The sequence below is a fragment of the Erythrolamprus reginae genome, chromosome 1 (assembly GCF_031021105.1).
Source record: "Erythrolamprus reginae isolate rEryReg1 chromosome 1, rEryReg1.hap1, whole genome shotgun sequence".
Classification (NCBI taxonomy): Eukaryota; Metazoa; Chordata; class Lepidosauria; order Squamata; family Dipsadidae; genus Erythrolamprus; species Erythrolamprus reginae.
In genome coordinates, this window is record NC_091950.1 from 210,436,847 (window position 1) to 210,449,504 (window position 12,658).

The 12,658-nt window shown below is 38.3% G+C and overlaps 1 protein-coding gene across 1 annotated transcript in view; it reads left to right on the forward strand.

The window, feature by feature from the left end:
• Positions 1 to 12,658, forward strand: part of DNAH7 (dynein axonemal heavy chain 7) — a 173,140-nt gene that overhangs the window by 105,187 nt on the left and 55,295 nt on the right. The window contains exons 39-44 of the mRNA XM_070732131.1: positions 5 to 224; positions 1,170 to 2,042; positions 4,156 to 4,385; positions 5,805 to 6,135; positions 8,462 to 8,808; positions 10,134 to 10,314. Coding sequence (XP_070588232.1) covers positions 5 to 224; positions 1,170 to 2,042; positions 4,156 to 4,385; positions 5,805 to 6,135; positions 8,462 to 8,808; positions 10,134 to 10,314 — 2,182 coding nt within the window. The remainder of the gene's footprint in view (positions 1 to 4; positions 225 to 1,169; positions 2,043 to 4,155; positions 4,386 to 5,804; positions 6,136 to 8,461; positions 8,809 to 10,133; positions 10,315 to 12,658) is intronic.

The window sequence follows — 12,658 nt, forward strand, 5'->3', positions numbered from 1 at the left end:
ACAGTTACAACTTCCCTTCAGAATATATTCAACTGACTGCACAAATTATTAATAGCACAATGACTGTATACAAAGAAGCTATGGTGAATCTGCTCCCTACACCCACTAAATCACACTATTTGTTCAACTTGCGAGATTTCTCTCGGGTCATTCAAGGGGTTTGTCTATCACGGCCTGAAACAACCATTTCTACAGGAACCATAAAACGCCTTTGGGTTCATGAGGTAAATTTTCTATTAGTAATTTAATTGAAGGCTCAATCTTATATTTGCTTGCAAAATATTTTCTTATATGATAAAGTATTGAATCATTGAAAACTTTAGTAGCATAAGCAGTTAACTGCTGTGCCTTGCATAGCTGTTTCTATTTAAAAGAATCCAACAACAGAAAGGATCATATAGTTAAAATTATATAGTGTGACTAGCCACTGCAGTAACCATTTTGTGAATGACTAATATCATCTGCCCTTGTACTGTGGAGATAAAGATGATTAAGAGTAAGGTACCCTCCCTCATCATGGTGCTAGCCGAGGATGATAGGAATTGCAGCCCCATCTGGAGAGCATCATGTTGAGGAAAGCTGCTACAAGACTAGGTTCATGCCAATCAGTAAAGACATTGATGTCAGAAAATCGCTTTTCCACATAATATTTACTTATTCCATTTGATTATACAGTGTTCCCTCGCTTTTCGCGGGGGATGCGTTCTGAGACCGCCCGCAAAAGTCGAGTTTCCGCGAAGTAGAGATGCGGAAGTAAATACACTATTTTTGGCTATGAACAGTATCACAAGCTTCCCATTAACACTTTAAACCCCTAAATTGCAATTTCCCATTCCCTTAACAACCATTCAGATTATTACTCACCATGTTTATTTATTAAAGTTTTTTTTAAAAAAAATATTAAAGGCAGACAAAAGTTTGGCAATGATATATGACGTCATTGGGTGGGAAAAACCGTGGTATAGGGAAAAAACCCACAAAGTATTTTTTAATTAATATTTTTGAAAAACCGTGGTATAGACTTTTCGCGAAGTTCGAACCCGCAAAAATCGAGGGAACACTGTATAGCTTCTCAAGTTTAATAATGTTTCCTGGCAGAATGTGTGTTTCTGTATCACAGAAATTGTAATTAATTCTAATAAAGAATCACACTAACATCTTTTATTCAGGTCCTTAGAGTATATTATGACCGCCTTGTAGATAAAGCAGATCGATCGTGGCTGGTTCAATGTATCCGTGAAGTAGTAACCAAGCATTTGGAAGAAGATTTTAATGAACTTTTCCAAAGTCTGGATTTCAATTATGATGGCATAGTAGAAGAGGATGACTTGCGAAGCTTGATGTTCTGTGATTTTCATGATCCTAGAAGGGAGGATACAAATTATAGGGAAGTCGTGGATGTGGATGACCTGAGAGTTGTTGTTGAGGGCCACCTAGAAGAATATAATAATATGAGCAAAAAGCCAATGCAGCTGGTTTTATTTCGATTTGCTATAGAGCACGTTTGTAGAATTTCACGCATTTTGAAACAACCCCGTAGCCATGCTCTCCTGGTTGGTGTTGGTGGAAGTGGTCGACAGTCCCTAACCCGTTTAGCAGCGTATATGTCTGACTACACACCATTCCAGGTTGAAATCTCAAAGAGTTATGGGACCAATGAATGGCATGAGGATCTAAAAGCCATTCTCAGGAGATCTACTGAAGGTGAGATGCAAGGTGTTTTCTTATTCACTGACACCCAGATAAAAAGGGAGTCGTTTTTAGAAGACATAAACAACTTGTTAAATGCTGGAGAAGTGCCAAACCTCTTTGCGGTTGATGAGAAACAAGAAATCTGTGAAAAGATGCGCTCCATTGATCGCCAGCGGGATAGATCCAAACAGACTGATGGTAGCCCCATTGCACTTTTCAACATGTTCATTGATCGTTGCCGGGATCAGCTCCATGTCGTCTTGGCTATGAGTCCCATTGGAGATGCTTTCCGAAGTCGTCTCCGGAAATTTCCAGCTCTTGTTAATTGTTGCACTATTGATTGGTTTCAGGTAAGATTCTGAAGAACAACCATGAAAAATGCATGAAAACATTGGAGGCAATGCAATTTTACTCTGTTTTATGTAACTGAGCAGAGTCACTTTACTCCTTCTTTCCAATGGGGAAATGAGATCGGAAAACGTGTTACTCAGCAGTGGGAACAAACAATTATTAGAGTTCCCAATTAAATATTGAGGTAAATTGAAACAATGGTTTATTATTTATTTATTTATTTATTTGTTTGTTTGTTTATTTATTATTTGATTTTTATGCCGCCCTTCTCCTTAGACTCAGGGCGGCTTACAACATGTTAGCAATAGCACTTTTTAACAGAGCCAGCCTATTGCCCCCACAATCCGGGTCCTCATTTTACCCAACTTGGAAGGATGGAAAACTAAGTCAACCTTGAGCCGCTAATGAGATTTGAACCGCTGACCTTCAGATCTACAGTCAGCTCCAGTGGCCTGCAGTACAGCACCCTATCTGCTGCGCCATCCCTTTAAAAAGCTCTTAAAAAGCTCTTTAAAAGCTGGCTTTTATATTCTGCTCTACCCAAAGCTATTTAAGTATAAATATTAAGTATATATCTACCACCTATATAACTTTAAGATGTGGTTAAGTATGAATTCCTTGTGGCTTGTTTAATCATTTGTAAATATTGGTGTGATAGAAAGAACAAATAAAAATACAGGTCGTTCAATTCAATTAGTGACCATTTGATGTTAGAATGGTACTGAAAAAAATGATTTATGACTATTTTTCACATTTATGATTATTGCGACATACCCTTGGTCACATGAACAAAATTCAGATGCTTGGTAACTGACACATATTTATGATGGTAGCCGTGTCCTGGGGTCATATTTTCATGTTTGGTAACTTTTTGACCAGCAAGGTCAATGGGGAAACCAGATTCACTTAATTACCAACAGCTGCAATGATTCGATTAACAGCTGCAATGATTCGCTTAACAATTGTGGCAAGACAATTGTGAGACAAAACTCTCTTAACAAATGTTTCACTTAGCAACAGTAATTTTGGGCTGAATAAGGGCTGAAGACCATCTGTACTTTTTCCTTAAGATATGTTTTTACTTATATTCTGATGTTTTTTCTATGTTCAGAGGTTTCTTTTAAATGAAAAAATATATATAATCTCCTGACTGTATTTTAAAATAGTACATATTTTTTTTCTTTTTTAGCTAATAGTTTTTGGAGCGCAATAATTTGGACTAGGGTTATTGTTCAAAACTAAATGGATAGTTGGTTGCCCTGCTCCCTTTCTTTCAGCTTACAGTCTCCCCCATCTGCAGTTGCTTTCTTAGGCCAGGGAAAAAACAAAGAAACACTAAGAGCTTCAAACATGGATAAATGTTTGAATAAATACACTTTCAATTTATTTATTCATGATATGAATTTGCTCTTTAAGCTTAGTGATTTTTATTATATATCCATGATAGCCTTTTATTGTGTTCAAAAGCACTCAACACTGTTTCTGCTAGTTTCTTTGTTAAGATTATGAGTTTCATAGAATTCCACCGGTATATTTTCAGTGATGGCTTCTTAAATGTGGGAAAAAGAGACATGAGTGAATGCCTGCCAGGTTTTCTCCCATTACACAAATCTATTTTTGTTGCCTCTAGAATCTCTCCTACCCCATGGTGCCTTTGCCACTAAAATTCAGCAATATGATATAAACATATTTTCAATGCTTTATATGGCTTTAATTAAATAAAACTAAATGTTAAAAACGCCTGGTTCGTTAAACATGGCCCTCACCAATTTTCTGACAAGGCTACATTTTTCTCCCACCACTTGCCTATGGTACCTATCCAGTGATGGGCTACTAAAATTTTTACTATCAAACTGTGGGTGAGGCTTATGCATTTTGTTTCAACATTTTTCAGTGCAAATTGGGTGCTCTAGGATGGAGCTCCAAATTTTGCTACCAATACTGTGTTCCTGACTAGACCCTATCTAACTTTTTTCAGGGTAGCCTTTAGCCCACTACAAATCCTATCCAATAGTTGTACTCTTCTCTTTTTAACCCATGAGTATTCTTTATGTCACACTCTTTTCCCATAATAACAGCCAAATGTTTTTTCCCCTATTTCCTTAAATTCAGTCATGGCCTACAGATGCTTTGCAGGCAGTTGCCACTCGCTCTCTGGGCGAAATTGAAATGTCTGAAGAAACTCGATCCGGCTGCATTGATATGTGTAAAAAGTTTCATACCTCAACCATTAATTTGTCTGAATTGTTCTATAATGAGCTCCAGCGACACAATTATGTAACACCAACTTCATACCTGGAATTAATTTCCACTTTCCAATCCCTGCTGGAAAAAAAGAGATCGTAAGTATGATTGATGTAACATTTGTTACCAAAAGGAATCTCTCGTTTGCTCCTCTTCACCCCATTCCCCGCTCTTCTCCCCAAAATCCAACAAGGGACGCAGGTAAACAGAAATAATATACAGTGCAGAGATCTCGCACACAAGAAAAGCAGCTTTCCTTATACCCCAAAAATGGTTAAAAACAGTTGTTATAATTATTACTGTATATTCCAGCTGCTAGAGGAGAGCATAGCATAAAATATCGGATGTTTAAATAGTTCAAGAATAAGAATGGAAATGAGAACTTGCTGGGTTATCTATATGATAATTAATCACAAGAAAAACTAAAAAGAAAGTTTTATTTTTTATTTTTTTAAAATCTATTTATCATAGTTATAGATAGATAACTGGCTTATAAGTAAATGTCAAGTATGGTTCTTTGGAAAAAATATTTCAGATACAACTTTCTATTTTCTGTTTCATTTTTATTTGTATTTAAATTAATGAGATTTACTTTATAGCAGATTTATGGTCACGTTATAGGGGAAGTGGGTGGCAAAAAAATTAATAATAAAATAATATTTTGGGTTTGGTTCTGGAATCTTGTCTTCATTTATTGATTGATTGAGTTAAACTCCCTTATGTGTGGTTTCCAGAGTAGCTTAAAATGCAGAATAATGTCAGTATTATAAAAGACGGCTCCAAACAATATATGTAAGGTTTGCAGCTTCAACTGACACCAGTGGCCAGAAACTGGTGGAACCTTTTGGGAAAGTAGCTGGAAAAGCATTTAATTCACTAGGACAGTGATGGCGAACCTATGGCATGGGTGCCAAAGGTGGCACGCAGAGTCATATCTGCTGGCACTCAATCTGTTGCCCTAGCTCAGTTCTAATATGCATGTGTGTATTGGCCAGCTGATTTTTGGCTCGCAAGAGGTTCTCGGAGTGTGTTTTTCGCTTCCAGAGAGCCTCCAGGGGAATGGGAAAGGGCGTTTTAGCTTCTCCTGGCTCCAATGAAGTCTTTGGAGCCTGGGGAGGGCAAAACATGAGCCTACTGCGCCAACCAGAAGTTGGGAAACAGGCCATTTTCGGCCTCCAGAGGACCTCCGGGGAGTGGAGGAAGCTGTTTTTGCCCTCCCCAAGCATGAGTATTATGGGTGTGGGCACTCGCGCATGCACAATTACATGCACACACTCTCTTTCGGCACCCGAGGCAAAAAAGGTTCGCCATGACTGCACTAGCATTTAAGTAAAGCATCTTAGGACTCAAGAAATAAAGTGTAAATTTACTGGATTGGAAGACGAATTGAAGTAGTGCTGAGTAAAGATATAATTTCTATCTTGATGGTTGTGTGGGTGGGTAGATATTTGGGGGTGAAATTCAATGACACTCTTATGACCATGTCATTCAGATCCTGTCTTCCAATTTATCTCCAGTGAGGTGATGAAACTGAAAAGGCGATATGAAGTGGGCTTGGAGAAACTGGACTCAGCTGCTGCCCAGGTGGCCACCATGCAGGTGGAACTGGAAGCCTTGCAGCCTCAGCTAAGGGTAGCGAGCAAGCAAGTGGATGACATGATGGTTGTTATCGAGAAAGAATCTTTAGAAGTTGCAAAGACAGAGAAGATTGTGAAGGCTGATGAAGAGGTAGCCAATGAACAAGCCATGGCTGCCAAAGCCATCAAAGATGAATGTGATGCAGACCTGGCAGAAGCTTTGCCAATCCTGGAAAGTGCATTAGCTGCTCTGGACACTCTGACCGCACAGGTATGGCCTCTGTTCCATCCTTTCTTCATCTGAAAGAGGCAGACACACTGACTTATTCATATCTTGTGGTTTTTTCAGAGAAAGGTCAAGACTGTCATGGCATTAATTTGTCACTGTGCCATAGGAGTTTATTTTCGCCCCATTAAAAGGTGCCCCCCCTTCCTTAGAGATAAGGCATTGCCGAGCTCAGCATTGTTCTTCTAGAATTATTTGACAGTTTGAGCAAGTTAGAAACATAAACAGGCTTATTTCAGTTTCAGTTATACTGAAAGAGAACGAAAGAAGAGACAAAGATAATGTCACTTTGCCTCAGATGGCAGGAGCAGAACCAGTGAGTTGAAGCAACAAGAATTTAGATTAAGGACAGTCAGAATTTCCTGATGATAAAAGCTGACAACCAGTGGAATAGTTTACCTCAGTAAAGTGGCATGTTTCCCTTTACTGGAGGTTTAAAAACAGAGGCCAGATTCATCTATCTAAAATGCCTTAGCAAATCCTGTAGCCAGGGTTAAAGGGATGACCTGGTTCTGAATTTGATTATTTCATTTGGAATTTGTTATACTTGAAGCAATTTATTGAAGGTTCTTGATAAGAAAAGAAAAATTTGGACACAAATTTATGTCCATTATAAATATCTTTTTTAAAATGTTAAGTGCTAAACCTGAGGCTGAAATTGACCAATTGCTGTGTATTTGAATTAGTTATCAGATACTTTATGGCACAGGAGTGAGTGAGTTCTAACTTACGGTAATTAGCTTTGCACACACACACATGTGCAGTGGCAAAATATTCAATTAAAAAAAAAAGCTGAAAAGAAGATGGCAATCACATGCATAGTGGCTTCTGTGCATTTGCAGATGGAAAACAAAAACATGGGAAACCCCCCCCCCAATTGAAAATAATATCACACATACCAAGACAACACTGTTGTAAAAAAAATTATGTTTATAGATGGATGTGTGTCTGTTTGTTTGTATTGTTTTGTAGTTTTAAAAAAATGAAATCAATTTAAAAAAAGTTAGGAAAACCATAGATTTCAATCCAATGTGCAAATTATATTTTTTCTATAAATTTAAAGAAGAGATTAAAGATGTTTTTTGAGAAAAGCATTAAGAGTATGTTTGTGCATGTGTGTGTATAATATGGATCTGAAGAGTGTCGCATGTAGTGCCTTAATCCAGCATTTGGTTCATCTCACTGCTTACCAAAAGGAACCCACTAGGCCTCTTGTATTCATGCCCAACTCTGTGCCAGCATGGAAGGGCTTCTTAACCATTTAAAGGCTGAAAATAAGTTGAGATTGTTTTGGCCCAAGAGCACAAACATGGGTATGTATAAAGTATGTGGGGAAAAAATGAAGCAATAAACTGGAACTAATTTCTAAAACTGTGATATGATAGATACATGAATGCTTTTTTAAAAAAGAGGGAATAATGCTGATATTCTGCATAGTATAAAAACATTTTTTCTTGATTTAAAACCTTTTTAATACAAATTTAAAATAAATTACTTGTGAAAATGAATTTTTAGAGAAATTCTTATGGGATTGGTATATATTTCTTGCACTTCTCTATGATATGATTGAGAAGGTGGTTGAGTGATGGATAGATGTGTAGTAGAATGGAGGAAAGATGTAAAAACAGCATCTTTGGCCACCTCACAAACTGCCAGGGGGTCCTACTCTCAGGCTTGTAGTGTAACAATATGCAATGGAAAAGGAAAAAGGAGTTCAGAGGGAAAATATATAAAAAAGATAAATTAGCTGGAGTTCCTCAAATGTTATGATTCTTCTACTGGAGAGCAACAGTGGAAATGGGCTTGTGGTCACCTGATTGGAAGTCCTTGTTTGTCATGGGATCCTTAGTTTTGATGTACCTTGAAAAAAAATCAGGTGGTCTATCATCAGAATATGATGACATTTCTCTTAATGTTGTTTTCAACATTAAAAATGCAATAGGATTTTCTTTTTGCTCCAATCTAATCTCCAGAAGTTGTGAATGCTCCAGCACGGAAAGTTTTAAAGAAGATGTTGGATAGCCATTTGTCTGAAGTGGTGTAGGGTTTTCTACCTAAGTAAGGGGTCAGACTAGAAGACCTCCAAGGTCCCTTCCAACTCTGCTATTCTGTTCTGTTCTGTTCTGTTCTAGTCTATTCTATTCTATTCTTCTGTATTAAATTGTTATGCTTTCTTAGAAACCAAGATGCTTTTGTCCAGATTTTAGATTTCCTGCCAAAAAATGTTCATGAAAATTGCTATTTTCAGTGATTTTCATAGATATTCATTAATTCACAAATATGCTATTCTATTCTAATCTTTTGAATATAGGATATCACTGTTGTCAAGTCCATGAAGAGCCCCCCTGCTGGTGTGAAACTTGTTATGGAAGCCATTTGCATCCTGAAAGGGATTAAGGCAGATAAAATTCCAGATCCAACAGGCACTGGAAAAAAGATGGAAGATTTCTGGGGCCCAGCTAAGAAACTCCTTGGGGATATGAGGTTTCTGCAATCACTTCACGAGTATGACAAGGACAACATACCTCCAGCTTACATGAATATCATTAGAAAACAGTACATCACTAATCCAGAGTTTGTTCCTGAAAAAGTTCGGAATGCTTCCACAGCTGCAGAAGGGCTGTGTAAATGGGTCATAGCCATGGACTCCTATGATAAGTAAGTAACCATTTCAAATCATTATGTAAATGAAGAAGATTCGGCTGGCCTCTAGGGAAGTGATTATTGTGATTGCTTCTTCTCCCCAAGCGGTTAGACAAATTTGCGGGAATATCGATATATACAGTCTCCTTTACCAATAGAGAACATGGCAACATCATCTTGTTTTCTGTATATTTCTAACTACATATAGGAACTGGCAGCCATCCAGATTCATACAAATTAATTTTGCAGATTTGCCATTTACAGGAATTTGTACTTTTTCTACTAATTACCGCATACCCACAATTCTCTTTTTCTTCTAGTTCTGTATATACAGTTGGGAGCTGATTCCCCCAGGGAATTCCCAAGCAGGATCTCTTTCAGCTCTTAGTTCAAACCAGCCTGTTGCCAAGTATTCTACCTTGCTTTCTGGGTCATCAAAAAATAAAAAATAATAGAGAATTCCATATGCATAACCAGTGGCGGGTTGCACTTACCTGCAAACCGGTGTGCTGCACATGCATCCTCTTCATTCAGGTGTGTCTGCACACATGCCTGTGCATGCACCCTTCATGCGATTTTGCTTCCCCGCATGCGCAGGAAGCAAAAATGTGCTGAAATCTCACAAGGGGGGACTCACGCGCGTGGGAGTTCAGCAAAATTTTGCTTCCGCGCATGCTGAAATCTCGTATGCCTGGGCGTCCCCTCACAAGATTTTGCTTCTGGTAATGTGCAGGAAGCAAAAAAGCTGAAAAATTCAAGAAAAAAAAATGGCACCGCTCAATGGACCGGCACCGGAGATTGAAAATTGCGCGATCTGGCGGCCGTTACCGGTACAGAGTCACCTATTGCACCAGTAGGAACCCACCACTGTGTATAACACTGGTACAATGATAACACTAAATGACACTAAGCTATTTTACTCAATGGTTAGGAATCTTCCAGTCTATCCTCTCCCTTGTAAAATTGATCAAGCGGTCTCTGCAATGATACAGAAGACTTTTAAAACCCAAACCATCCAACTCCGTGTCTTGACGAATAGACTCAAATCAAATAGCTTTCTCTGCAAAGTCTCCTACAGCACATAGAACTTGCTCTCTTTCTCTGAGCTTTTCCTCCAGGGTCTTCATATTTTGCAGGAAGACAGTTAGCAGTCAATAAGTCCTGTGATATTTTGAACTGCAATTTGCAATTCAAAATTGCAAAAGAATTGCAATTGTTAGTGGAGTCGCTGTATATGCAGGAATGCTTATGTAACACGTGCAGAAAGAGTAGATGGATGGAATAGTATTTGCATGTGGATGTAACAAGAATGCCATCCTTAATGGTTGTTGTTTTTTCAGAGTGGCAAAAGTTGTTGCCCCCAAAAAGATAAAACTCAATGCAGCTGAAGGAGAACTGAAAATTGCCATGGATGGTTTGAGAAAAAAGCAAGCAGCCCTAAAGGAAGTTCAATTCAAGCTAGCACAACTACAGAAGACTCTGGAACAAAAGAAGCAGGAAAAAGCTGACTTAGAAAACCAAGTAAGGGGAGGGGGTTGCATTAAAATATAAAAAATGCAAAAAAGAAGTCTATGCCATCACTTTAACTTTTTTTTTTTTGCTTCTTCATTTATTTTCCATTTTTCCCTGGTCAGAATACTTATCAAATGCTTTCAAAGAGCATTGTTCTGGAAGAGCTCTTGTTTTTCTGAATTACAAATATGCAGATTATCTGCCAGATCTCCAAAGTAGGCCTGAGGATCAAAGCAACAGCCACAAACTCTGAAGAATATAGTGGAATTTTACTAAACAATTTCAGTTAATTTGTTACATATGATGGACTCTTCATCATACCAGATTGTTAGTTATAATTTTCCTACATTTACACAAATGATAACCTCAAAAGTAATTTATATCCAAAACCTGTTGAACTTATCTGGCAGTTATATGAATAATGTAGAGGTGAAGATGATGGCTTTTGAGTGGGGAAAATGTCGAGTGGGGAAACGTAGAATGTTTCCAGTTCTAGTACTGAACGTACTGATGCTGAGTAAGTCACTCTCAGACAAAGTCATTACACGGAATTGCAGATAAAGTCTGGGGAGATTCTCATGTACATTGCTTAAATTTTTTAGAGATATAAAGGATATAAACCTTTATATTAGTGGAGTATAAAGCCTTACACCCTGGTGCACTTATTTTCCTGGATGGCAATTTGCAATTTGGAATGCAGAATGCATAACTGTATTTTATTTTTGTATAAGAAACTGGGATAAGCCGGGGTGGCGCAGCAGTTAGAGTGCTGTACTGCAGGCCACTGAAGCTGACTGTAGATCTGTAGGTCAGCGGTTCAAATCTCACCACCGGCTCAAGGTTGACTCAGCCTTCCATCCTTCCGAGGTGGGTAACATGAGGACCCGGATGGTGGGGGCAATATGCTGGCTCTGTTAAAAGGTGCTATTGCTAACATGTTGTAAGCCGCCCTGAGTCTAAGGAGAAGGGCGGCATAAAAATCAAATAAATAAATAAATAAATTTGAATTTTGGGTTAACATTTTTGACAGTTTGGAGGAGCAGCTGGATTTTCCTTAGTTAAATGGATAATTTTTGTGTGGGAGGATATTTGGAGATGTCAGAATGTTTGCATTTGTAATGGCGTATGCTCAATTACACTTCTTCCCTTCCTACATTGAGCAGGATTGCTGGAGTAAATGAGGAAGAAATGGGGCATCTCCATGCTTTTCAGCACACCTGTATATACACTGCTGGATTTTACTCTTATTTGCATCAGGATACCAAGGATTATTCCTACTTGGCCTGATCTGTCCATACTCCTCTATTATTGATGGATTACTAGCCTAGAGCACAAAGCAATTTCCCAGGAGCTTTGGATTACCATTTGATTGCTTATTTGTACCTGTATTATCATTAAGTGTTGTATCTCCGAGTCTTCGGAGAGGGGCGGCATACAAATCTAAATAATAAATAATTAAATAAATAAATAAATAAATAAATAAATAAAATCTTATGATTCTTGATGAATGTATCTTTACTTTTATGAACACTGAAGGATATTCACCAAGACAAATTCCTTGTGTGTCCAATCACACTTGGCCAGTTTAAAAAATCTATTCTGCTCTGCTCTGCTCTCTTCTGTTCTGTTGTGATCTGTTTGGTTCTGTTTGGTTCTATTTCGTTCTATTCCGTTCCATTCCATTCCATTCTATTCTAAAGCAGGCATGGAGAGGCATGTTTGCAATAGGACATACTGTAGTTAAACCTTTTTTGGGGGAAAGAGGAACCAACTGAATAAAGAGATGCTTTCCTTAAATTGTAACCACTAGATAGATAGATAGATAGATAGATAGATAGATAGATTTATTTATTTATTTATTTATTTGGTTGGTAGGTAGGTAGGTAGGTAGGTAGGTAAGTAAGTAAGTAAGTAAGTAAGTAAGTAAGTAAGTAAGTAAGTAAGTAAGTAAGTAAGTAAATAAGTAAGTATATGGCACATGTTAGCCAGGGGTTACTGAAGTGGCTGGCTGCCTCTGTGAAAGGATTTTTTTTCCGGGTGGTGTTATCTTACCTGTGGGTAAGTGAAGGGCTACCAAAATTTTTACTACCACACTGTGGGTGTGGCTTATGCAGGACACCCTGCATTTTCTTTCAACATCTTTCAGTGCAAATTGGGTGCTCTGGGATGGAGCTCTATTTTTGCTATCCCACTGCATTCCCCCCGTCCGGCCAGTAGCCCATCCCTGCTTGTGGGACACCTGAATGCCAGTAGGCAATTGGGAAAGGCTCCCTTCCTTTCCCTACATGGTTTATTCACTCATAGGAGTTGAACTGTTGAGCTGCTGACCTCAGCGAAGTGCAAGCTCAGCAGC